Source organism: Rhea pennata, chromosome 1, assembly GCF_028389875.1.
Source record: "Rhea pennata isolate bPtePen1 chromosome 1, bPtePen1.pri, whole genome shotgun sequence".
In the NCBI taxonomy this organism is placed as follows: Eukaryota; Metazoa; Chordata; class Aves; order Rheiformes; family Rheidae; genus Rhea; species Rhea pennata.
Genome location: NC_084663.1, coordinates 108,185,489 through 108,211,956, shown reverse-complemented (window position 1 = coordinate 108,211,956; position 26,468 = coordinate 108,185,489). Strand labels below are relative to the sequence as shown.

Genomic DNA, 26,468 nt, shown 5'->3' with positions numbered 1-26,468 from the left:
CTTCCAGCAAGAATTCAAGTGAGAATTTATAAAAATCATATGCACACAAATTTAACAAGCTATAGTGATGACACTTCATCCTTCTGTGTTAATATGCAAGGAACATTACTGTGTTTCCAGATTAGTAGCTTTGTTCCAGAACTTGTGCTATCCTTTATGCATTAACTGAATGAAACAATTGAACCAAAATGCAACTAGTAGCTTTCTAATTTCTTTTCTCAGTTAATACATCTAAAGATTTTTCTGTAAATGCTATACAATAAACTACAATAAAATCAAATTTTTTCTTTAACCTTTCATGATATGTGACCTTAGATAAACTTTATTGGCATCCCATCAATGACTTTAACAAAGGCCATGAATTTCAATTAAAAGCTATTTTAACACTCACTGTTAAACTCTCTTCATACAGCAGGTTGTAATCTATTTATAATACTGTCCAAGTGAAAATTTAGCAACAGGAAAATATTCATACACTTTCCCTGATTTCTAAGCATGTTTTCAGAAGGTTCTTTTGTAATTTTGAGTATGGTTTTGCTTCAAGGAGAATACCCTTCCTCCGACAAGACAATTTATTGACATAATTTACTCAGCAGTATAGAAAATTATTCTTTTAACAGGTTTATTCTTTTCAAAGATTTATGTTCAAGAGTGGCCAATTTATCATTCAAATTTATATTGTGCTTTCTACACTTTTTCCTTTTGCAGATATTTATTTTAGTGGGATATAATTTATTAGCAAAAGCTTTTGCTTCTATTTAAAGCAGGAATACTTTTGACCTCTCTGTTATTTTTTTTCTTCCCCCTTGATGAATTAACTGAAACTAACAAATGCTTTTAGTTTTACTCTGCTTTTACTACTTTTCCCTGTAGTTGTCCTTGATATAGGCTTACAACAGTAGATCTTTCTTCACCTTTCTATTTCTCTTGCATTAATGTAATCCTCAACTCTTCTCGTTGCAGTCAGTCTGTGAGCAATAGTTGGCAAACAGTGGCTAACCACGTCAAGACCACCCTGTACACTGTGAGAGGACTGCGCCCCAACACCATTTACCTGTTCATGGTGAGAGCTATCAATTCACAAGGCCTGAGTGATCCCAGCCCTATGTCAGATCCTGTCCGAACACAAGGTAATATTAATTATTAAGACTTAGGTCTTAAGGAACTGGGAGTTGAACAGTGGATCAATCTGGCCATTTTGCTTTAGTGCGCTGAGTGAAGGAATCATGATACTTTGTCTGGAGGAATCCAGCTTAGCCAATAAAGATAAAAATAGTCCAGTGATTTCTCTATCACCTGGAGTTTAGGAAAGACAGATTAGTTCTTTAATGCCTTGGTACATCCTAGACGTTTTAGTTGACAGTTTGCAAGTCACTTAGAATTGATGAGCTCCTTGACACCCAATTTCTATTAAAATAATGTGGGTTAGGCACCTTAGCTTTTCTAAAAAATGCTATGAATACTGTGCTTCCTCTTTTATTATGTCCTCAATACCTTTACTAGTCTAGTCGTTATTTTTTCTCTGTGTCCTTAGTTCTCCATTATTATAATGGGGATATGCTATCACAACAAGTGCTGTATGCCTACAAGAGACAAACACCACGTTTAGCATTTGTTTTAATCAGCAGAATAGTATGAAGTATCCATAGTGTGTTAATCGATCTGGTTGAATATTTGTGCAGAGAATTGGTATAATCTGCATGCTGAGAATATTCTTAAGGTATTTTGAATAAAATATAGATCTTCTATTTATATACGTGAATATATTTTTACATTTATATTTTTATATATATTTCTGAGTTCTTTATGTTAATCCGCTGACTACTAAACCAACAGGGAAGGCTGAAGTGAAATTCCTCATTTGTAGAATGGTGATATAATTGATAGCTGTAATTCTCTGTCGCATTTGTGCAGAGAGGGCTTGATAACTATTAAATTCTGTTTTCATTACACCTAGCTCTAGCTGAATGTAACTGCCATGAACAAATTTCTCTTCACAGCATGGGGTTTTTTTGGCTTTGACAAAACATTGTCTGAATTCTTCACCCAGAATGTAGTTCTGTATTAAACAGGTTGGAATACAGGAATTAATCATTTGGGGGTAATTGGAATTTTTCTACTCCAAAATAATAGCTCCTCTTGTAATTAATTTGGAATAAGATCACCTACCTCTTTTTCTGGAAGTTATAAAGGTGTGTGTAGAGAGTGTTTGCATCTTTTATCAGCTTCCAGCATGTGTAAATGGAAGAGGGTTCTCTGCAGTCTAGATGGAAGCAAACAAGAGAGAGTACAGTTGTATTCGCTCATCACATAACTATCATGTATCCAATCTCTCTTACATGTTTTCCTTATCCCAATCTACTCCTGAATCATTTGGCCCTAGTAGCTGTCCCCCCCCAAATTAATCATTGCTGTTAAAGGAGAGCCAGAGCTGCTTTCTGAAAAGCTGGACTGGGAAGGGAGTGAAAAAGATTTCGTGGCTTGATTCCATAGGCTGCCACAAGTTTTCTTGTCTTTTTCACTCTCCCAGGATTATAGGGTGACACACGATTTTCATTGCACCAGCCTTTAGTGTACAAGGCTTATCAACTAGTTGAAAAAGGTAACTTATTTTGGCATTTGAGTGTCCAGTATAGACTCTCTATCTGACACACTCAGGAGAAATTTGATTTCCGTAAAAACATGTCTTTTAATTAGCTACAGCATGTGTTGCAGCTTCCATTTCCAGAAGCTGTTTAGCAGTTAAGCACACTGAAACAGGTTCAGGATTTATAGCTTCTTTGGTAACTTCCAGTTTAATAGGATTAAATCGTAAAATCAATTGAAAATTAACATAATGTTTTGATGTGATTTCTAATTATGCCTGAATTCAATTCAGGCTCACAGAGGATTGTGATACATGGTAAAAAGCCTATTCACAGTATCCACTGAGGAAGGAAGAAGCACTTATACAAGTATATATAATATTTATTTGCAGCAGGTGTTTGTGGTAACTTTAATGTCTGAACATTTCATTTTCTGATATCAAGTATAGCAAATGTAAGTATAGGATACTGTGCACTTTTTCACCAGTGGACTGAAAGTAGACCATCAGGCACTTAAGTTTGTCTTAAGTGACTTACATCAAATAAGAACAGATAAATCAATAATTCCTCTAAGAAAATAGCTGGTTGCTTTGTTGGATTATTATCAGGCCAAATAATATATTTAAAAACACTTAAAAAGCTACATATATACTACACTATAAACTATAGTTATGAGTTATTTCCTCGTTTATGGACATATTTCCCATTAAAATGACAGAATACTGTTCATACAAACACAGTATGTAGAAATGTTTTTTTCCTTAAAAGAATTTAAATTTATTGTTGATAATGTATATTCTATGCATAGGGTATGTATACCCTATGGTATGCCATAGGGTAACTTTACCTAAAATGTCGTCATGGGTAGCTATAGATATTTTAGATCAAGAATGAAAGGGGTTTTTTTTATGTATAGCAGCATAAATTACCATTCTATCAATCCCATTTGAGATTGCAGATTTATTGCATTACCTTTTTGTTTCTTTCTCAGTAATCTTCAATAGGCATAATTTGTTAGACAAGCTACTTCACTGTTGCTAACTTACCCTTATTTGGATTATATTATTTCCTTTGGAGATCCATGGAGCCATCTTACTCATTTGAACATGTGAATATTGTTTATTTTGTGGCTCAAAATCCATAAAATTCCTGAAGCTGAAATACTGATTATCAAAATGAGATTTCTTTCAAAACCCAGAGGCATGTGATGCAATCATAGTTGTTATATTTATTTTTTATATTTTTAAGAACATTATTATTTCTTCTTCTTAATTATCTTTAGAAGACAAAAAAGGGTCAAATAGTACACTCCTATAATCATAGAGAAAAAATGCTTTTGTCTAATTTATATTTGCTCTTCATAAGCCCAGGAAGTTGATCCAAAAAGACAGAAAGTATTTTTGCCTAGTGAATCCCATTGGAAAGCCAAGCAGAATTCACAGGTGCCTAGGGAGGACAGGTCATAATGTATCCAGCCTTTCTGAATGAAATCCCTTCTGGTGCTCCAAATCCCCCTCTTTTGGATAAATCACAGGCAAATTCCAGCAGAAATAATCTGCATGTGTATTTCTAACAGGCATTAGGTACTCCATGGGAAGGCAGTTGACATGTTTGACCTTGGCTGTAACTTCTGACCAAAAATGGCAATTCCTTGGAATCCAGACTTCCCTGGCTTCTAGAAAGTACCTTAATTTGTGTTAAGGTGGAGGGAAGGGACATGCTGTGGTGATATATTAAATAGGTGATAGTCATAGCCCAACTTCCCAACTGGTGCTGAGTAACAGAATGGACGTGATCTCTGGAAGCTATTGCTGAAAAGGCATGGTAAAGAAATTCACATTGTATGTCTCCTCCTTCCTTTTTTTGACACGCTTTCCATCTGCAACGCCTCTCTAGCAAGGATAATACAGCTTCATTCAGTTTAACCCAAGGGCATAGCTCAAATGAGTCTCTAAGAACTAGGTTTAAGGTGCAAATGCAGTGCGGGAGATGGAGTCAGTCTTCCAAGAACGTATACTGTCATTAAAATCCTTCAGGTTTTAACTAGATGAAATAATTCTTTCCCCACTTGGAAGGAATCTTTAGAATAATCCTGATGAGAAAATTCTTGTGGTAAAGTGTTTTTGTTGGCCTTTTATAAGATCAAAAACAGTTTGACTTCATAAATTATTTCTTTTTTTCAAATTTGCACTAAACTTCATAGTCTGTCTCTATAAAGGAAAATACACACTGCAGAAGGAAAAACTGTTCAGTGTTGCTTGTTTGTTTCATGTTTCTATGGTATGAAGAGGGGAAGTTCAGTGAAAATTTGGAAACATATAATGACTTAATATCATGTATGCTCTAAGACAATAAAAAACTGTTCATTTTCTTCAATTATACTAACCAATTTGGTTCCAGACATCTGGACAATGTTGTTATAATCTGAATATTTTAGAACTGGTGAATACTGCATTTCTCTCATCATTTACCAGATCAGAGAAGACTTTGCCACTGAGTCCAAACACTCATTTAAACATCCTCTTATTTCACAATTTCGTAGGCAGTTAAAGGTGAATGGTACTTTACGTATACATAATGTGCTTTGTTGTTTGTATTTTAATCTTAGAACTGTATTATTTTAAAAATGTTACCATATAGGGTGTTTAAATCAGATCATTAAGCTGTTCAATTAATGCCATGAATTAATATGTCATTAATTAATGCCATATATAACTCTGCTTATTTAAAAAGTACTTTAATGTGTGTGCTTGTCCTGGCAGATATCAGCCCACCAGCACAAGGTGTGGATCACAGACAAGTCCAAAAGGAACTGGGAGATGTCATTGTACGACTGCATAATCCTGTTGTGCTGACACCCACAACAGTTCAAGTCACCTGGACAGTAAGACTTCTATTATAGTTACCTTAACATTACTTTAGGTTTGCCTATTTGTCCCTGAGGTTTTTTCCTACCCTAAAAAGCTCCAATGTTGATGTCAGCGTGAATGCTCGGATAAACTGACACTATACAGACATGCGTATGTGTTAATGAAATGGTCTTTTCATTTTCTCCTTCAGGCGAGGCAGGTTCAAAGTCTTCAGCATTTAGCTCAAAGCGAGCTAGCTGGTAGACAAGGAAAAATATTATAAAAATGATGTGCTTAACACCATAATGTTAAGGGTAATTGATCTGTGGATTCATTACGGTACATATCTGAAAAATAATCAAAGTTAAATATCAACAAAAAGTTGCTGTATGAAAAAGCTTCCACTTTAAGGTATAGGGACCTCTGGCAATAACCCATTATTTGGTGACCCTAGAATGCAAAAATAATTTCCCTAAAGGGCACTTATGGAAAAGACAGAAGCACACATTTCTGATGGCTGGTCCACTGTGTAGCATCTGGTCTTCCAGTATAAGCCTCTTCCCCACTCAGGGGACGTCCTTTGATTATAGGAGGCCAGAATCTTTTCTGGCAGTACTTAACAACATTTCTATTTGAGGTGTCAAACTACTGGGTAGAGTTTCTAAGGACTTAGTATGTAGTATTTGGCTTTCAAAATGCTATGTTTCCCTTCCTGAGGCCTGAAGGAAAGGACTTGTAACCAGAGGAGAGCATTCCTAGGGCAGCACTACACACCACAAGTGACTGCTTTGCTCTTGGGGCGTTTGCCCCAGAGGATGAAACAGTGAGCTAAATAAATAGTACTGCAGTGCACAAGCACTGAAACAACTGCATTATATAGAAGGGATTCTGTTAAAGGAATATGCACAATATTTAGGATTTGTCTTATATATGTAGTGTTGCTAAGAGGCAAATGTGTGCAGGGGATTTCAGTATAAAAGAGGAGATAAGAGACATACGTTTGTGTTGGGGGGAGGGAGACTGTAGTATAAGGATTACAGTTGTTTTTGCACAGCCAGCCATATTTACTGGGGCTTATGCCTCATCCTTGTTCTGAGAAATTTCAGTGGTAAGGAGACCAGATTAGAATAATTTGAGAACCCACAAATTTGCCCTTCTTAGAAGATTATTTAGAAGATGTGGTGTTGCTTCTTGCTATTGATGGTTGCGGCATCTTGATATTGATTATGACTGCCTTTCTAAAAATGTTCTCTACCTTAGCTAAAAAACTCCAGAACAGACTAACTTTCTCACTCAGACATCTTTGCAGCAAACTTTTTTTTTTTTTTTTTTCTTTCCAAGCAAGTGAGTCAGTAGTGGAGAAAGTCGGAAAATTAACACACAACAAATTGCAGACCTGGATCACATACCTGTGGTGCTCCTTCGAGGCCTTTGTTGGATGTGGCAGCTATCAGAAATACTTTTTCATAGGTTTGCCCTGGCTTTATCATATACATCCAAAGGAAGCCCTAACATAAATGGAACTCAGTTTTACCTATTGCAACCAACTTCATTATATGATAATGAAACTGTAGTTGAAGAGTCTCTTGGTGCTCCTATTGAATTAGTAATGAGCAAGGAAAACATTGTTAGAAAAAGGTAAATTGTTATGCATGTTACAGTAACAGCTACCTTCAGGAGATCTCTAAAAGCAGTGACCCTGTGCCACATGAAAAGCACACGGGCCTCCGCAGAGCATTTCAGAATTGGCCAAAGCAAGAAAGACACCGAAAAAGATCTCTAGAATAGCTAATTAGAAAGTTCCCATCAACCATAATTAACATAAGCAACAATTAATTAACCATATTCTCTAGGAAAATGACCACTCTATCCAGAGAATAAAGTTTTTCACTATTAATATAGGTAGGTTTGCACGTAGCTAACATGCAAAAGAACGAAAGTACTATAAAAGCTATAAAACTCTGTCTTGCCCTACTGAAGTTGAGAGAGTGAATGCCAAGGAACGTTCTTGTTTACCAAGTTACTGGCATTGTGACTCCCGGCAGGTCAGCCCCAGTTTCTCTCTCCTTTCTGAGATTTTTTGTTTGTTTTTTCCTTCTCTTTTTAAATTTGAATTTAAAAATCTAGAAATAATTCTCTGCTACATTGTTACAATTTTAGAATAGTTTCAGATAAAATACACAGGTACTGACATGTTTTGTCTCTCTTAAAAGGTCGGGCTTACAATGTCATTGTTTAAAAGAATGGAGACATGCCAGAAGTTAGGTTTTCACTGTTCCCTAATGTTTTCCTCTTTTGCATAAATATTAAAGTACAGCTGTAATTAGGTGGTCACATTCCTTTTTTTCCCCCCATAGAATCTCTTCTTCGTGGAGCTATTCAACTTTTCTTTTTATCTTCTTTATTCACTGCCAGTTGAATTGCTAGGTCTTATTTAATTCATACCATTATCTTGCATTGAATAAAAAATTATTAGTTTGTCTCACAGGCTTAACTGTCATGTTCTCAATGACAGCATTTGGATGTTTCACAAATAATACTGAACTTATTGTCACAATGATAAAAATCTGTCATTTTTCTAACTTTACACATAGGGAGATTGAGTTGCAGACATATTTAATGCTGGTGAGACTTTCTGTATCAGATATGCTCACTGTTACCAAGTGCCTGATTTGAAACCTTAGGCCTGATTTGTTTTTATTTTTATCAAAGGATTTAGCATAACTACAAAATACCATGTGTTCAAAGCATTTTTCCAGCTGACCTCAGCTGTAGTTCAGCACTCCTAGTCCCAGTTTTCCCACATATTCAGAAAATTGAGAGTTCAATTGGTAACCAATGTGAAAAGTTCCCTAGCATTATAGAGGATGTCTGTGGCATGAGCAGGAATAAAATCCTCTTCCTCAATGTGAGAAATGATTGCCATAGCCATGAAACCTTTTCTTCTTACAGTCTCCTGCAACACTGAGTAGATACCTTCCAACTTAGTTGTCATCGTAGTCATAGAGGTGATAGTGTCCACTTAGACCTGCCTGGAGAGAACGGGGATCCCCACCATGTCTGGGATTTATCACCAAACTTAGCCACATCCAGCCCATGACTTTAGTCACTTATGATACATATCTGTCAAATATTCTGGCTTAGTTTGAATCCAGTTTCTTCAGGACTTTCCCACTATTATGTTGCTCCACGATGCATTTACTGACCATACAGGTCCCTTACGCTCTCAGTGTCCCGTTTCCCCTCTCGTGCTCCTAATTATCTGTTACTTCCGTAGAGTGCTTTTCTCCAGAGCTACTACGTTCCTCTTGCTTTGAAATCCTGACTGTCTAGGAATTCTGAGACTACCAAACAGAAGGATAATGTATTTGCCTCTGTCTTTTAATTTGACATTGAGTTTAAATGAATGTGCTTCACTGGAAGCACCTTTTTGGAAGCACCTGTCGTAATCCTTTCTCTGGTCCCTGTAGATAGATAAATGCTAGTAGTGTTTGCATTTCCGTATACTACTGCAAGTCCATACTAGTGGCTTCAGCACAGTGTGCAAAGTATTCTGCCCAGATGGAGAATGGCTGTGGGTGTTGATGTGGGAGTAGAGTTTTACTTAGGATATTTGGAGACAGAAATTTACATGCTGAAGAGCATATTGCAAAATATCTTCAGGGTGTGGGTTAGCAGGTTTGCTGGAAGCCAGCTTATATTTGCAGCATAAACTGCATTATGAATTTCTTATGCCATCTTTTTAACAGTTGAATAGCTTAACAGAATGATCTGATACTTACCAAACCTGTTTCATGTTCAGATGTGATATGCACAGATTTGAACATACTAGGAAAAAGAGTTTCCTGTTCTGCTATCATAGATTTTATAGATACCTCCCTTACTATGTATTGAGAGGGAGGGAGAGAGACAGCTGCTTATATGACTTCTAGAGCAGTTAAGATGATTGTCACAGGATTAGCAATATTCCCCGATCTTAATATTTAGCATGGAGAACTCCTGCAATTAGTATAATAATGCTTAGTATTTTGTAAGAGGAAGTGGCAGCCATTTACAAAAAAAGAGGAGGAGGAATACCTCTTCTATACCTAGAAATCATTACATTCTTTCATCAGATCACTATGCCTGTGTACTCTGTAGCTCTAGCTATCTACGTGTGAGTGAATACTAAACCAATAGAGTTATCTGATGCTTAGCACAACTGAATGCAGTTCCTTACTGCTAAGTGTATTTTTAGTGTCATGCCATTGGAGTGACGCATAATTGCCACATAACAAACAGAAAAAATAATGGAGTCACGGGCTTTGTGTATTATGTTTGTGTATATATACACACATATATCCATACACACACATATACATACATAATGGTATGTATATATGTATATATATGTATATATATGAAATAAAACTACCTTATACCTCATAGATGTCCTTTAGACCAGCTCAACATGGTTATGAGAGACAGCCTAGTAACTTCTGCTTGGTATTGACTAAGACTGGGTGTTTAAACAAGCATTAAAAATATATGATATTTTCCTTTATACATACTCTCCCAGACCCCGGACAACTGAATCATTGTCCATTCTCTGAATTTCTGCCAGATCATCTGGCCCTGTTGCAATCAAACTTTTAATTGAAAGCGCTATAAAACTTGTGACAGGCCTCAGACCAAGCTAGTTTGCAGCAATCCTATGAATGACAACCTTGTTGTACTATTGCTTTCCATGTTCATATCCTTTGTGTGGTTGTACATGTCAGTATGATGGGTGTATCAGAATCTGTGTCAAATTGCCCAGATCTAGAGTCCTGAACATGAATAGTGGTTTCTCCTCAGAAATCTCTATGAAATTTCTGGCCAGTAGAACAGTTCTTCTCAGTGAGTTTGTAGTTATGTTTGTGTTTATACTGTGTCATACAAAACATTTTCTGTCCCCTCTTGTAGCAACATATGGTTGTTGTTCAGTTTAGTCAAATTTGAAATTTTCAGATGTCCTCCATTTGACAGCAGTCAATAGATCTTAAAATTACAACAAACACAAAATCGAAAGTTACGAAGAACTTGCATTCTCTTTCTCACAAGTTTGACAGACTTCATTTTTTGATTATTAAACATCATAGCCATGTATTATAACATAGATTGAAATTCTATGTTACAAAGTATATGAAAGAGTTCTTACTGAATTTTGTAGTAAACATGAGGTTCATAAAGTCTTTATGTCCGTAGAACATTTAATTAATGAAAGTCAAACATGGATAAAAACAATTTACTCTGATTTACAGACTCCCTTCATCTGGAAACAGCTGCTTAATGTTCTTCTTAAAAACACAGCTTGATTCTTTCGGTATTAACAAGCTATTATTGTGAGTTATATCCCTCTTTCAGTGCATAAATTCACTTAAAGTGAATGTAGAGAAGTTTATAAAATGCAAGCTTAATGTTGTTGTAACATATGTTGCAAGGTTTTTAACAGTGACAGTTTTGATGAAAGACATTTCTGCTTTGCTCTCATAAATAAAGCTTTCTTGTTTGCCCTGCTTTTTAATGTCTTAAGAATCTGGGTCCCCTCTGAATGACTCAATAAACTGTGTAACAGGGTTGTAGGAAAAGTGGAATAGACCTTGGTTTCTGTTTTCAGTCTTAAATCTATTTATTCTTAAGAGAACTAAACCAAACCTATATCTAATTCTGAAAATATCTTTGAGTTAGTGAATTGTCAAGAACAGAAGGAAAATCCTACTTGTTGAATCTTAGATATAATACAAGAATTTATTAAAGAGCCATTTATATGGCTATTTGTATTGCATTTTCTTTGGCTCTTTTTTGACAGCTATAGAAGCAGCTGGATTTGGTTTGGTTTTATCCATCAAATAGTTTTGACTAATTTTTCAAGATTAAACTGCAAATTCATGCAAACATCACAGTAGCTCAGATCATTGGTTTTTTCATTCTTTTTTTCCCCCCCCAAGGGAAAAAACACATACAACTTTCCAAGATAAAATGTAATTTAAGCTTTTCCTTGAAATTAAAATCCTATTTGTAGCTATGATAGATAAGCATTTTTAAACTTGTATATAATCACAGTTTTGAATAGTTTCTGCATAGCAACAAGTAATATGAAAAGAAAGAGCATTCCACCCCCATCTGATGGCACGAGTGCATCACAGTCCCAGGCTGCGAATAGGCTGCTTAGACTGTGAGCACAGGGAACAGCACATCTCCTCGGATGTTGTTTTTTTCTGCATCTGTCTTATGTTTATTTTACTTTCCTGAGCATCTCATGAAAAGATGAGCTGTAAGCCAAGAAATGGACTAACTGAAAGCATATAAGGCATCTTCAAAGACTTGTCCTTTTCTGAAAAGAATTTGTTTTTCTTTTCTTCTCGTATTTCAGCACATCAGTAGCCAACATGTCCTTAATAGGTTTACATGCAGTAAGCTTTATGCCAAAGTTCTCTTTTTATGATTTGTTGGAGGGGTGAGGGTTTGTTTTATGCTTTAAGATGGTATTTGTCATTATGTGTAACTAAAGAGAGTAAAATAGGAAGAAATAGTATATAACAAATAACATGGGGAAAAATGTTCATTTAAAGAAAATTAATACAGAGTTACTTACAAGAAAGCAGCTTGATTTTTAAATTCAACAGCATAAGCAACTGTTTATTTACTATTTTTCATAAGGACATAAATATTCTAGGTAAACGTTTTGTTTTCTTTTTATATGGTTGAGTTACTTTGTTTATTGACATATTATTTAATGCCATTTCTAGGTCGATCGACAGTCCCAGTTTATTCAGGGCTATCGAGTAATGTATCGCCAAACATCTGGCCTACCTTCTCCAGCTATATGGCAGAATTTGGAGGTCAAAGTCCCAACTGAGCGCAGTGCTGTCTTAGTCAACTTGAAAAAAGGGGTCACTTATGAAATTAAAGTTCGCCCTTATTTCAACGAATTCCAAGGAATGGACAGTGAATCAAAGTCTGCCCGTACCACTGAGGAAGGTTAGTAAAATGGTCAGAAGAAGCAACAGACTTACACATCTAGCACTGGAAATGAAATCAAGAATGATCACTTTGGTTATTTTGTGTATGCTTTTGTTTGACTGTATTTCTTTCATATGATTTCTATTTGTTCAATACAGAATTGGCATTAGAATTTAACTTAATAGTCAGTTTTATTTTTGACTTTAATATCAGTAAATATAAATTGACTTTAATAGTCAGTAAATATTCCAGGACAAGCACTCAACCAGTCTCATACTCTTCTAGCTGATACCTGCTCTTTACGTGTGAGGAGTGGCTTTGGGTCTTACAAAAAGTCAGTGCAGTAGCCATGCTTTCCTAACCAGTGTTGTTACAATAAAGGATTTTGGTCTGGACTTTGAAAGTAAAACTAATACATGAAATCTTTCACAGATGAATGGGTTTAAAAAGAAGCAAATCTTTCTGAATGGGCAGTAAGAGCTTGGTTAGGAAGCGAGGACCAGTGAAAGACAAATATTTTGCTATTCTGAAGGACCTCCAGTCTCAAGTGCATCCTACTCTACTGTTTCTCATAACCTACCATTCATGAAATGGCCTTATTTAGTCCTTCAGAGAGTTAAATCAGTTTCCTTAAGTACCTCTCAAGCCTACACCAAAACATGCAAGGTGCAGATACAGTAAGCACTTTACACCACTGAATTGCAGAAACAATCATTTTCATAGCACATAGCATAGCTGTATTATTTTGCTTAGACGTATGATCTCCACGGCTGTTTTTTATTGAAAAGCAAAGTGAGGTGACATATAAATAACTTTTATCCTTCTCTCTTAGAAGTGTACAAGAAACCTATCTTTCTATCTATATAATCCAGCCCATTCCTATAGAGTCTGAGCATCAGCATCTCTGCTATAAAAGTAGGAGGATGATCTTAACAGTGAGGGTTCATCTTGTGGCTATTTCATTGATTTCTTTTAAACCGTAGGAGAGAAACACTGGTGAAGTTTCAAAATGCTCATATGCTTTTGGTAGGTTTTGAGTGCACTTTTTCCTTCCTTTTAAAGGTACAATCATAATGATTTATTGAGGTATCCTGAAGCTTCAGTTAGTTCTCCTTGTCAAGCACTTTGTAATTCTAGAATAAACTTGCTTATTACTCATTTTTCACTTTGATTTGTTATGATTATTGCCCAACAAGCAAGTAAACATGAATATAACTTGGTTGTTTTCCCTGCTTTATAGATGAAGAAATTTAGTGTCCTGCAACTTGTTTAAAAGCACATAGAAAGCCATTGTTCAAGTCAGGATTAGAATTTAAGACTTTTTGGTTCCCATTTCTTTGTTAGACTAAAAAGCCTAAATAAATCAGTAAAGAAGAGCTCTGCAGCAGTCGGAACAAAGTGTAAAAAAAAAAAAAAAAAAAAGAAGAAAATTGAAAAAAAAAAAGCTTTCTATGTGAAATGGATTTTCTAAAGTTAAAGATTTTCCTCCTTCGTATCAGATTTTATATTGTCCATTTTCAAATTCATTGTTTGTTTAGTTCATCTAACTGTCCCCATCTGAAAGTAAATTAAGAACTACTGAAAAAGAGAGAAAATTTTGTACCTCCAGTCTAGATCCATAAAACACCTTAGAAGTGAGATTTTCTTTCATAACTCTCATCTCCTAGCAGAGCCTGTCAGGTACTTCCCTTCTTTGAAGGCCACTTTCTTCCTGTGGAATAACTTTCCATAAAATGAAGATTTTTTTAAATTTTCTTGTTTACAGACATGTGTAAGTCACAGTCTATGATCTGCTTTGTAGATTAATATAATCTTCAAGAAGTCTGTTTACAAGTATTTTTTTCAATAAAGCAGAAGCCTATAGCATGTAGTATTACCACCAGTCAAATGTCAGGCCTGTAGTTAGTTATTCCTCTTTCTTGAGAGATAAAAGTAAGTACCTCCATAAGAAAATTAAGAAATTTAGTAGATACAATTCTACAGAGATTTCCTTTAATTCTTCACATTATCTTTGTAATTATATTGGTGTTCATACATTTTAAAAAATACCGTCAACCAAATGTGTAATGAATGTGGTTTGTTTCTCATCCTGCAAAGAAAAATGTCAATCTACTCAAAGCTATAATGCTTACTTTTTAGCCTGCGGTTCCCTTCTGAAAATCAGCTTTTTTTAGATTGACGTTTTTTAAATGTCAGTTACGCTTTTTTTAGAAAATAATTTGGAAGGGTGACATGAGTACTGGAAGTCTTTTGTAACATCAAAGTAAATAACCCTGGCAAAGGCAAAGTACAACCAAGAGGTAGCAGCAGCTTTTTACTGGATTGAATTTTACATGGAGTGTTGCTTCTGAGGGCTACCCCCGAAAATCAATTTGGCTGCAGTTAGACTTTTCCTCCACATCCGGCATTTGTCACAATTCAGTGTCCATTCATCTCCTACCTCTTTGGCCTTGTGAAGGTAACAAATGGAATTCTGTTTGGCTGCATCTGGGAAAGATGAGCAGCGATTTGGGTTCTTTCATATCTGTAAGAAGAAGCTGAGCACTGGAATAATTGACCTGTCAAGTAGCAGGCAAGGTGCTTTCCACAAGCCAGCAGCAGGGGAAATGAGAAAACGGTTTTAAAAATGTTATTTTTCAATGTGGTCTATTTAATAACTGCAGCAGTGTCAGACAAGTGGCTTAATTTATATCATGGTGCCAGCTTACAGGGTGATGTTATCACGGAGAGAAGAAGCAAACTGTTGCATACACGTATGTGTCTACCCATACAAAGAAAGAGCTAAATAGAATATTTTGTTTGATAATTTTCACTTCTTGCTGTGTTCACACTCTCTCTAAAGACAGATGATAATTTCTTCAATTACATCCACTGTTTTAAAACTCTTTTGGAATAACTTTGTGGAGTAGCATTTTTTCTGTATATTGTTTGTCACCGATGTGCAAAAATATTATAGTCAGTAATGGAGGTCTCCGTAGTTTTTATCAGTTGCTGTCTGTCTATTTCTGCCTTTTTTAATGCTTAAAACCAGACTTCAGCTGCATTCATCAGTTGCAATTTTAATGTCACTTCAAAATTACTCTATATCCAACTAGAAACAAAAAGACACATTTCTAGAATGTTAACTAAAATATTTGTGCAGTTTAAATGCAAAGACAAATGAGGACTGTGTGCTTTTCATTAAATATTAGATTAAATAGTTCATTTTACATATTCTTCAGCATTCACCTTGCTTGCTCTTGCGCTCTCTCTCTCTCTCTCTCTCTGTTGCTAGGTATATGTATATAAGAAATTATATTTCTGAATGTCCTTTATGTTTCTGTGTAAGAATGAAAGTAAATACATTTCTGCAAGGTATTCCATATTACTTAAAAAACAGAATGAGTTACACAGTGTTAAGCTTCACCATTTTATTGTAAAATGCTATTTACATTTATTCATGGTTTTGTTGTTATTGGATAACTTGAAGAATTTTTAAAATGCTATTTTTTTTTACTATGTGGCAAATTGTTTCACTTACCATAAAATACAGAATCCAACCATTAACTTCACCAATTGTATGCTTTGCAAAATTGCAAGGAGTAGCCAAAGACCATCTTTCTGTTCTTCCCTTGAGCTTGGCTAAGAGTCAAACTGCCCGCAATAGAGCTTCATTTCTTCTCTCCAGTACACTGCTTCTCTGCATCATCCAAGGTCACGAGGACTCTACCTAACACTATTTACTTTGCAGCTGAACCTGCATCTGAAAACGTTGCTGTCAGAATGTGCGGCCTTACAGGGCAGTCATACATGTAACACGTTTCTCAAAATCCTTTTTTCTTGTGTAGTGTCAAAGGTCCATTTCCTCCCTCAGACTGATTTTAAGTTGTATAATTCCTGCAACAGGCTATTTCTTTGAGCTCATATCCCCATGCCTGTGCCAGCTCAAGTACTGAGAAGCATCCAAACTGGGAACATAGCCAATGTCAAAGAGGCTACAGGAAAATATAAGGAAATCCAGAATGATTTGGAAAATCCTGGTATCTGGGGTTGCCTTTAGTTGTGTTAAACCTGCCAGACATTAATCACACAGAATCACAGAATGGCTGAGGTTGGAAGGGACCTCTGGAGATCATCTAGTCCAACCCTCTTGCTCAAGCAGCGTCACCTAGAACAGGTTAGACAGGGTTGCATCCAGGTGGGTTTTGAATATCTCCGGAAAAGGAGACTCCACAACCTCTCGGGGCAACCTGTGCCAGTGCTCCGTCACTCTCACAGTGAAGAAATTCCCCCTCATGTTCAGGCGGAGCTTCCTGTGGTTTGGATAATCAGATAATGCAAAGATGCTGCTGATTCTTGGTTTACTTTTTGGCAAAGCATGGTCCAAGGATGTTCACGTAATCAGGGATACCTGTTAAAGATAAGACCGCCGTCTTGGCGCCCTCAGAATTCAGCAATTAAACAGTCCTCTGTAGGTAGGAATACTCTAAGGTATTGGCATTACGGAGCTGTGACCCACAGCATGAGATGTGAGAACCAAAGGGTTATCAAATTAGATTTGAATACAGGAGAGGAGGTGGTAAATATTCTAGGTTATGGTTCAAGGTCTGCTACAGTTCTTTAAGTTTCCATGTTTCCTGTTAGAAATGTTCTAAGATTGTATTAAAGGTGATGATAAATGCATAGAATAAAAAAATCTAGGAAGAGATATACATACACAAAGATGTCATCCTGGACCAGAAAGTCTCTGAGTGTCAGGTTGCTGGGATTTGGAAAAGTGTCCTGGAAAGGTAGCACTATGCTTTCCTTTCTAATCTGTGCTTTCATAGCCTTTGTATATTGGTTTTGTTGAAGACTATAGCTAGACTAGAAGAGATGGACTAGATGGATCCTAGGTCCAGTTCAGTGTGGCTGTTTTTTGATATTTTTTTTCCAGGGTCATATCTTAAGATCTAACATGACACTTTGCCACAGTGGCAAGCTAAGTCGCCAACACTGTCAAAGTGTTAGTCACTAGTCTAGAAGTGTAGCAGAAGAGAGAAAGATTGCAAAGCATTTTAATATCCTGGAGTGGCTGAGGGGGGATGTGTGCCACAGACCCTCTGCTCTGGCAGCTCTAGCTATGATGGGAGAGCCCCCGCGTGGAGATGCAGCAGATGCTCACAGAGGGGACTATTTTTTTCATTATCAGTGCTGTGCTGCCGCATCACTTTCCAAACAACATGTTCTCAGCCAACGAGAGCACCCTGCTGTTGGTGTCACTGCAAGAGGGGTTTTGCTAGCATAGTTCTAATCACTAATGGCTATGATGTTTTTTTCACACTTGAGGCCAACATAGCTGTGCTGGCAAATCTTTGCACTGTAGATCTGGCCTTGATATACAGTGACCCGCAAGGCAGCTGTGGATGGTGGAAGTGGACTTTAAAGGGAAAGGAAGACTTGCCAAGAGAAAAGAAGCCATATATTCGTAATATGGCCTAATGTATCACCTTCCCTATTCGCTGGGATTTAGTGCAAAACCCTCAATACTTCAACTTTTTTCTGCCTAGGAGTTACAAGATTTTATGTTTAAATCTCCTGAGTTAATGTCTTCTTAAAGGACAAATAAACACACAAAAATCCTCAGACGTCTACTGCTGTACATTCTTATTAGATGGGGTGGAGAAAAAAAGAATCCAAACAGTTCAGGGCAGGTGAAGCAGCCTCACATTAGGACTTAGTTGCTGTATCTGTAAGTAACGATGTACATTAAAGAAAACAAATGCAAGCCTGAAAATAATTCCAATGCAAAATCAAGATATGCTATATATAAATGAGGAGTGATTTGTATTGATTCTCCATTGCCACAAATTCTGCATTTTCATTCAGAGGTATGCTTTTCTTTAGAAAGCCACTTTTCAAAATTGTCAGTGCCTAACAAAAATAAGCATACCTAGGCCTGCAGGGAGTGTGAACTTTGTATATTCTCTGCTTACTCTTACACTGTTTCAGCAAAATTTGTACTCTAGCAAGTGGATTAATTTCTTACTTCTGTTTGTTCTCTCTCTTTGGTGTAGCTCCAAGTGCCCCTCCTCAGTCTGTTACTGTCCTGACAGTTGGAAATCACAACAGCACAAGCATCAGCATCTCATGGGATCCTCCACCTCCAGATCACCAGAACGGAGTCATTCAGGAGTATAAGGTAGAAAAGATGTGTAATGAGAGGGGTGTGAGTTTAAGTAAGCAGCCTGCTTGGTTACGGAGCAATAGTAATGTTTATGAGTTTTGATTCTAACAGCATTTATTGCCACCCATAAAATGTTACAGAGAAAGAGGTCTGAATCCTTACAGATTTTTTTTTTCATTTAGGCACTGCTATTATATTAAAAAGAAAAATACCTTGGGCTTTATCTGGAAAAGAGTTGTAATTGGCAACTAATTTATGGTGTTTCTCTTTCTTCATCTTCCTTGCTGATGAAAGAAAATAAGTTAAAGGGAAGAGAGAGTTGGGTTTTTTTGTTTGTTTGGTTGGTTGGTTGGTTGGTTTTTTTTTTTTTTTTTTTTTTTTTTTTGTAAAGGACTTCTCTAGTCTCAGGACAGGCAGTGGAATCTCTGTCTTAGAGTTTCTTTGGTCTGGCAAAAAAGCTGCCAGGAAAGATCCTTCTCATCTCCACTGCAATACTAATCATCCAAATACTTCAAGGCCAAAGTCAAGGACTGGGGGTCTGGGAGAATCCAAGTCTTCTTCTGAGTACTCTCTCTGTTAAGAGTCGCAATTTAAAGTGCTAGGTGGTTTGATCAGAGGAAGAGATTGAATACCACTATTATATACAGAATTTATTACATCAGTGCTTCCTACATTGCTTGTCTTTTCTATTCCTCTGTTGCTATGATAGCTCAAAGAAACCGCTGCTTATATATCACCTTAAATTTTGTCATACTCTACTTTGCTAGTGGAGCCACTAAGCTCATTTTTGCACGGCTATATTCTCACAACATGGAAACATCACAGTGTGCTTTTTGGGGAGTGAGAAAGAAGACTGGGAATTGACTGTAGTCAGTTTGCATATCCATTCTGTGATTCTAGTGTGAAATTTTTAGTTCAAGTAGAAAACAGCTTCTTTGACAATCCCACAAAGGGTAGAAATGGTAATATTAGCTCTTTGGAATGCAGTTGATGATTATTTCACACAGAAGGATGTAATTTATTCTTCTGTATCTTGTGGGAACACAGCATCAGGAAGGGAGAAAGTGCTTGGCTTTTAGACCAACTCATGTTTCAACCTCTTACAATTTATCACTAGTTCAGAGGGAAGCAGTAAGTGCTCTCAATATTTGTGTGGAGCATAACACTTCCTTTGTTCTACTTTTGGTCAATATCAAGATTTATTAATCCCAACATTTTATTGACCTAGTTTTCATATCAATTAATAATTATCTTTTGGCTTAATTTGTCTTCATACCAACTCAAGCATAAGTCAATATTAAACATCAGTACCATAATAACCTGCAGAGTCCTCTGCATATTGTGATTTCATTGCTGTGTAGTCAAAATCAGGAAATTTTGAAGTTCAAACATTGCATCACAACCTTACTAGCGTACATTTTTTGTACAAACTTAGTAGAAACCAAGGTTTTCAAAGATGGACTTGAAGAATTTTTATACTTAAATAAGCTATTTGATTTTTAAAGGAAAGTAAACACTCAGTAATTCAAAAACATTGGTCTGACTTTGAAAATTCGAAATTCACATGGAGTAATAAAAATAATTTCATAACTCACAAACATTATTTCTCTATTTGAGCACTATAATATTCCTATATTTTAAAAGTCATATGTGTGGAAGATCTTTTCCCTTATCTGCAGTAACAGCACTTAAATTGTCATAACAGCATGAATTTCCTTAATTATCAAAGACCAAGTTTTACTGAGTGATTTAGACACCTATAAATGGACATAGGTGGAATTATGGAGCCTAAGTCAAAGAGTGAAGTCTTCAGAACCCTTCTCTAGCAGTGTAGGCATTTTCAACACAGCACTAGAAATTCTGCTTCTCTGCCTGGCCAGAATTACCTTAATTTTGCTAAAGCATAACAGCTTGGTACTTACCTTCTGCTGTAGCCCTATCAGTATACTCATACAAGATATACCTGTATATAAATCTTAATGAAGATCTTACCTTGTGCCTTACACAGTTACAGAGGTGAACACTACACAAAATAAATTGACTGCAGTACTTTAAGTATTACAGAATACTGTTCATGGTGCAATAGTAATTTATATAAAAATTTATATATAAGTGCCTATAAATTCAGCTCATACTTGCTTTGACCTAAGACCAAAACAGACAAGGAGAAAAAGAGTGAATTGCAATAGTCTCTCACCCTATTTCTGGCTTGCAAATAAGATCTACTTGAGGTTAGGCAAATGAAAGTTTCTTTTGTTCTCCAGATCTCCCTCGGTGATATACAGAGAAAAGATAGAATGTGATAAAACCGAGCAGGATCAAAAATAAGAGTAATGAGAACATTACTGTTGCTAGGACACATCAGTTGGTTGCTGATAGTGGTTCCACAAATAATACTTTCTTCTACTATTGTAATTATGTAGTGTACATGTGATACCTTCATGCACTGATTTCCGTGAGTAGAGTGGTACCAAATGCCTTATTTAATAATAAAAAAGCACCATGTGCAGATAACATTAACTGAAGAAGAATCCTTAAAATGTCTTAGTTCTGAAACATCTCAGAAAATGCCTATGGAAAAATCTGAGAGAGAGAAATAAGAACACTCTGAAATGATATACCATGCTCATCACAAGACGTTGATGCATATTTTAGAGTATTTTGTGTGTTTTTTGAATTAGAGAGTAAATGTGTCAGGAACTGAAATCTAAATTCCTGAACAATATAAATAATGACAACAGCGATAGTAAAAAGCTGATCGGTACTTAGGTCATTTCAAAAATTTTACCTGACGCTGTCCTGCAGGGAAAGAAAGTTGGAAAGAATTTTGAAAGCTTTTTCTTCTTCATTACTTTAAGAAGTGTTTCAAACTGTGCTTATATTATTTAGTATCATTTTGCTGTTCAGTGGGAAAATTAGAATGATTTTTTTAAGAAGGATTTGGTGGCAATTGCATTACTGTACAAAGTTTCAATTAATATGTAATGCCTCTTTTTTACTTGGATGATTCTGGTCTGTGCTTCTAAAAGAAATGTACCACAGAATTTGCAGTCCGTGGCAAGCCAGAGTCCAGAGCAGTGTTTGCAAGCAGTTTTTGCAATTTGGTTGGTCTTTACGCTAATATGGGATAGCTTTCTAAGGTAAAGCATCCCAATTCCAGTTGCTCCTGGACAGAAAGGTTGTTAAGAAGTCCAAAATACCAAAATAAGTGATTGTCATGTAATACCTTGATATGTCATATCTATACACTATTGTTTGTGAGTATGAAGAGTTTCATATTTTTTAACACATCAACTTTTGTCCCAGATCTGGTGCCTAGGTAATGAGACTCGATTTCATATCAACAAAACAGTAGATGCAGCCATTCGCTCTGTAGTAATAGGTGGCCTATATCCAGGTATTCAATACCGTGTGGAAGTTGCTGCAAGCACCAGTGCAGGTGTGGGAGTAAAAAGTGAGCCACAACCCATAATAATTGGTAAGTGATTGTCTATTCTGTTACTTTGTTTTGCTTGCTTAGACATTCAGAAATGCTTTCATAAACCACTTCTGGAAGCACAAAAATCAGAGGAGCAAAAGACAAGGTGCAGTTTGAATGGAGGTAGTTAGCTTTTAATGTCCCACTGCCTGCTGATACTGTCTTCTGTTTGTGCGGAGCTCTCACAGCCAACGCGGTGAAATAGTTCTTCTCTTCCTGTGACATATTAAAGATGAAGATTATCAAGTGAAACTGATTTAATTCTTTTTAAACAATTTACCACTTCTTCAAGTTGACAGATTTATGGAACTAGCAACTAGACCTCCGTTTTCCTCCTGTTAAGATGACTGTAATATTGCTTTACTTACATTGTTGGTGCCTAAGGCACTATTTAGTGTTGGCTTTCTGAACATTTGAAGTCAGTGTTTCTCTGCTATCCCAAGCAGATGAGCTTCCGCTGTCAAAGAAAATTTGGCCTCTAGTCCAAATAGAGAGCAAAGGTGATATTGTCATCTCTTGCTTTGAAATGACTGTTTCTTATTAGTGGTTTCCATACTGGATTAATTTCCTGACCGGAGGGAAGCATAGATTCTATTTCTTCTGCAATTCTTTTCAAGTCTAAGTTATAAATGCAGAAACAATATGGGAAGCGTAGGACTGGAAAAAGTAACCATAATTAGTGAAACTGAATTGAGCTGTGCACAGCAGCACCTCTTCAGAGTGCGTAATACTGGAATTCTGTTGCATTTATCTATATGATCAGATTGTGAGCTTTTTTTTGCCACTTTGTCGCTATTTTGTTGTTATTAAATATTTTCTTTTCTAGAAAGCATTATCAACAAAGTGTCTCAGACATGGACTATTCTGTTATGAGTAGGCTTTTACAAAAGGCTGGACCATAAGCATAGCTTAAATTTTTAATGGTATTCAGGATCCCCATGTATCATGATATTCAGGTATTCCCACGTATCCCCACGAAAAAGAAACAGGGATATGCCAACTTTGGATATATTGTCACTGGTGAGGAAAATGCAACTGCAGAGATGAAGATAGCACTGTTTTAAGAAATAGGCAATAACAGAAACTTCAAAGAAAAGAGGGGCAAAAAGTCTTCTGGAACTGAAAGCAATAAATTGATCTTGGAAAATGAAAGGAACCTGTTTTCTAAAGGCCTGAGTTTTGGACCTTTGTATAAATAGCTTATGATGTGATATTAGTCTGTCTTTGCATTCACTTTGAGCAGGGTTACTTTTCTTACTCAGCTTCCCAGAGCACTGCTGAAAGGAGTCCGTCCAGCTAGATGCTAAACACACTGGTCTTGTTCCAGCAAAGCACTTAAGCACATTTCATTTTAAGCGTGCAAGTAATCTCATGTCACTTAACTTGTTGTGAGTTGCACTAAAGTGCTTTGCTGGATGATTGCCAGAATGCTCAGCCCCTAATCTGGATGTAGCCCTCAATCCTGTCTTTTTCCTTACAAAAAAATGACTAATATAATCAAGAGTTAAATCTGTAGAGATCTGTATTGTTACATGAAGGAGGAAAGAGACATTAGAATGCAAATTTAACAAATAAACTACAAAAAAAAAATCCATTTGGCATTTGGAAACTTAATTCACCTTGTTAAACTTATAGTGATATTTATTTGTTCCTTTAATTATCCCAAAATGTCTGCCTCAACAAGTCTGTCTGATAACATCTCTGCGCATTTACAGTCCTTTACATGAAAAGTAATTAATAGAGTCTCTTCTGTTTGGCTTGAGTTTCTGTTCTCATTTCTTTTTTCCCTTTTGGGAACACAAAGCTGGATGTAGTTACTACTTGTATGGTCTGTATTTCCTTTTTCTGTAGATTCCATCTTTCCTGTGCTTATGAGCCATAGTAGCTGTCTATTTCCTCTGATTATAAATATGCTTGGTAAAGGCAACATAGTTCAGGTGATAGGATTTCTGAAAAATCTGAGTTGGTACCACTTGATGTTTGACTAGGAATCAAAAATACGGAACAAGGAAACGTAATTGTTAGGTAATTAAAGTAATTATGTGGATTAAAAATTAGGTAGTGAATAAACCCCAAAATATAATCATGAATGGGAAAACATTATTAAATGGTTGTACTATAATGGAGTCCCACCTGGCCCAGTGCATCGCTCTACAGCGGTTTGCAAGCAGAATGAACAACTGCAGGAACGCTTACATGTGGAGAGAGCAGGGCGGCGTTGCAGACCAACTGAGACTTGTAGCTAAACAGTAGGGCTTTCATCATCGCAAAATGCAGTCCAGTGTATAAGAAAAACACATCCTTTCTTCTTACAATATAGGAGGTGTTATTCTAAGAAGTTATGCTGAAAATAGCTGGTATTCATCAGCTGTATTCATCAGCTACTGACTTTTCCAATCAGTTGTAGATAACAAGCTAATATAAGTTCAGAAAGTAAAACACACGAGACTACTGAGTAGTAGAAAGTATATTTCTTTAGCTGGGAATTGTGTGACTCTTACTGGAACTCTATGCCCATACTTCAAGCAAGATGTTGAAAAATTGTATAAAAGGCTCAAAGAGAATCAAGACTAAAAGTTTTCTGATCACTGTTGACATGGAATGCAAGAAAAAAAATTGAAGATAGCAATATTGCTGTTATTTCTCTTGATCAGTTGGCCTGTTCCTGCTTACATTCCATCATTGGCATAATAACATGAGAAACAGCTGCAAACTTTCACAGTAATAGGTACAATTGAATCTGATGTGTCTAATTAATTTTTCGTCCGACAAATTAGTTTTGTTCTTCATTACTCTCCAATGGGAGGAAGACATGGAGCGTTACAGGTCACACACATCCCTTGTCTATGTTCTAATTAGTTGAACTGACAGCATTGTTACAGAAACACCTGCAGTATATGAAATAGTACACTGGTACCCTGGATGACATATACACTACTTCTGATTAAATACTATGTAAAGAAATACAAAATTAATGCCATTTATTTGCCCAAACTCCTATGATTATATTAATTTTATCAAACGTCGGTGGGTAATGTTCATCTGTATCCATTTGTTTTTCAGCCACTCAATTCACAAAGCATATGTTATTTTGACATTTAAATGAATTATTACTTTTGCACATGTAATTACCAGGCACTAGGAGGGTAGAACAAACAGCCAGACTGCTAACTTTGGAAGGTAATTTGGAGACAGATTGTACCTTCCTCCAGAAGAGCCCTTGGGAGACTATAAAAGTCCATTGAAACCTCTCTCTGGGTTCTCTACAGTTTGTTCTCATGTCCTCCATTCAAAGACTACCGGTTTCTGTCCTCGGAATAAACCCAGGATCTTTAGCACTGAAACATTTTGCATGCTTTAGCAGGAAGCTGTTGTTCTTTTCTTGAATCCAGGAGCATCTGCTGCTGAAGCCAATGTCTCCGAAGCCCTTCTGCCCCCCTCTTCTTCATCGCAGCACAGCTGCCACCAACACAGGGCGGACATTACCTGTTTCCTCACCTTCCTGCTGCTGTTACCTAGCCTCCAAAGGACACAGAAATTAACTGAAAGTTAATGCCAATTAGAGCTACATCAACTCCCGTGCTGATTTCTACTAGAAAATCAATTGTGTGCTTAGGAGAGCATGCTATAGAGTGCCTGTTTCTATTAGTTTTACTCTCAGCACTTCCTCTTTAAGCACTGGGGTGCACTTACAGATTGTTTCTATGGGCAACAAGGAAGGGGGAAATCCTGCAAAGGAGCCACTGCTGCCTCCTGTTTTTTCCTTGCCACTGGTGCTCACTGAGTTTTTAATCTCTCTTTTTACATCACGGTGGAAACTATTGGTCTTTTGATAGCTGACAGGACAAAATGGGAAAGCTTTGGAGTTGGAGAGGACTGCGGCATCTACTGAGCCTTGATGCTAGTAAAGCTTACCAGAATGACCCAGTGCATGGCAAAGTCTTTACCCTGCCTCTTCCTAAATGGACAGGCATAGCCTGTCAGAGTTGGTCTGTGGGAACTATTTGGTTTGTTGGAAGGCTGCTTTGTTTCTTGAATAGAGCTACTGAAACCAAGCCAAGCTCTCCCACAGCTTCAGCAGTTTGTTTGCAGAAGCAGACGGTCATCATTACTAAATATTGACATGGTGATGAAAGAGGGAAAGCTTAATAAAATCACAGAGATCATTAACAGCGTTACAGCAATATAATGCACTGCATCGCATTTCTTCCTGAGTAACTTGATCCAGCTCTGAGCACTGCAGAGGGCCTCAATCTGCCCGTTCACTGGGGCACTGCCATGATAGACTCCATCGCCAGCTCCATCAGCTAAGGCGTGCTCAGCAAGACTCAGCCTTTGGGTCTCATTCTTACTCACAGCTTGACTGATATAAACTGTTGGTCTGCTGTAAAGAGGCCTTCCTGGAAATAAAATTGATAGCATCTGAC

General features: G+C 36.7%; 1 protein-coding gene across 1 annotated transcript in view; it reads left to right on the top strand.

Annotated features, from left to right (window-relative positions):
• The window catches only part of ROBO2 (roundabout guidance receptor 2), a 410,894-nt gene that overhangs the window by 324,165 nt on the left and 60,261 nt on the right, over window positions 1-26,468 (top strand). Inside the window, exons 13-17 of the mRNA XM_062574966.1 lie at window positions 964-1,130; window positions 5,348-5,469; window positions 12,205-12,436; window positions 18,454-18,578; window positions 21,870-22,041. Of these exons, the coding sequence (XP_062430950.1) occupies window positions 964-1,130; window positions 5,348-5,469; window positions 12,205-12,436; window positions 18,454-18,578; window positions 21,870-22,041 (818 nt within the window). The remainder of the gene's footprint in view (window positions 1-963; window positions 1,131-5,347; window positions 5,470-12,204; window positions 12,437-18,453; window positions 18,579-21,869; window positions 22,042-26,468) is intronic.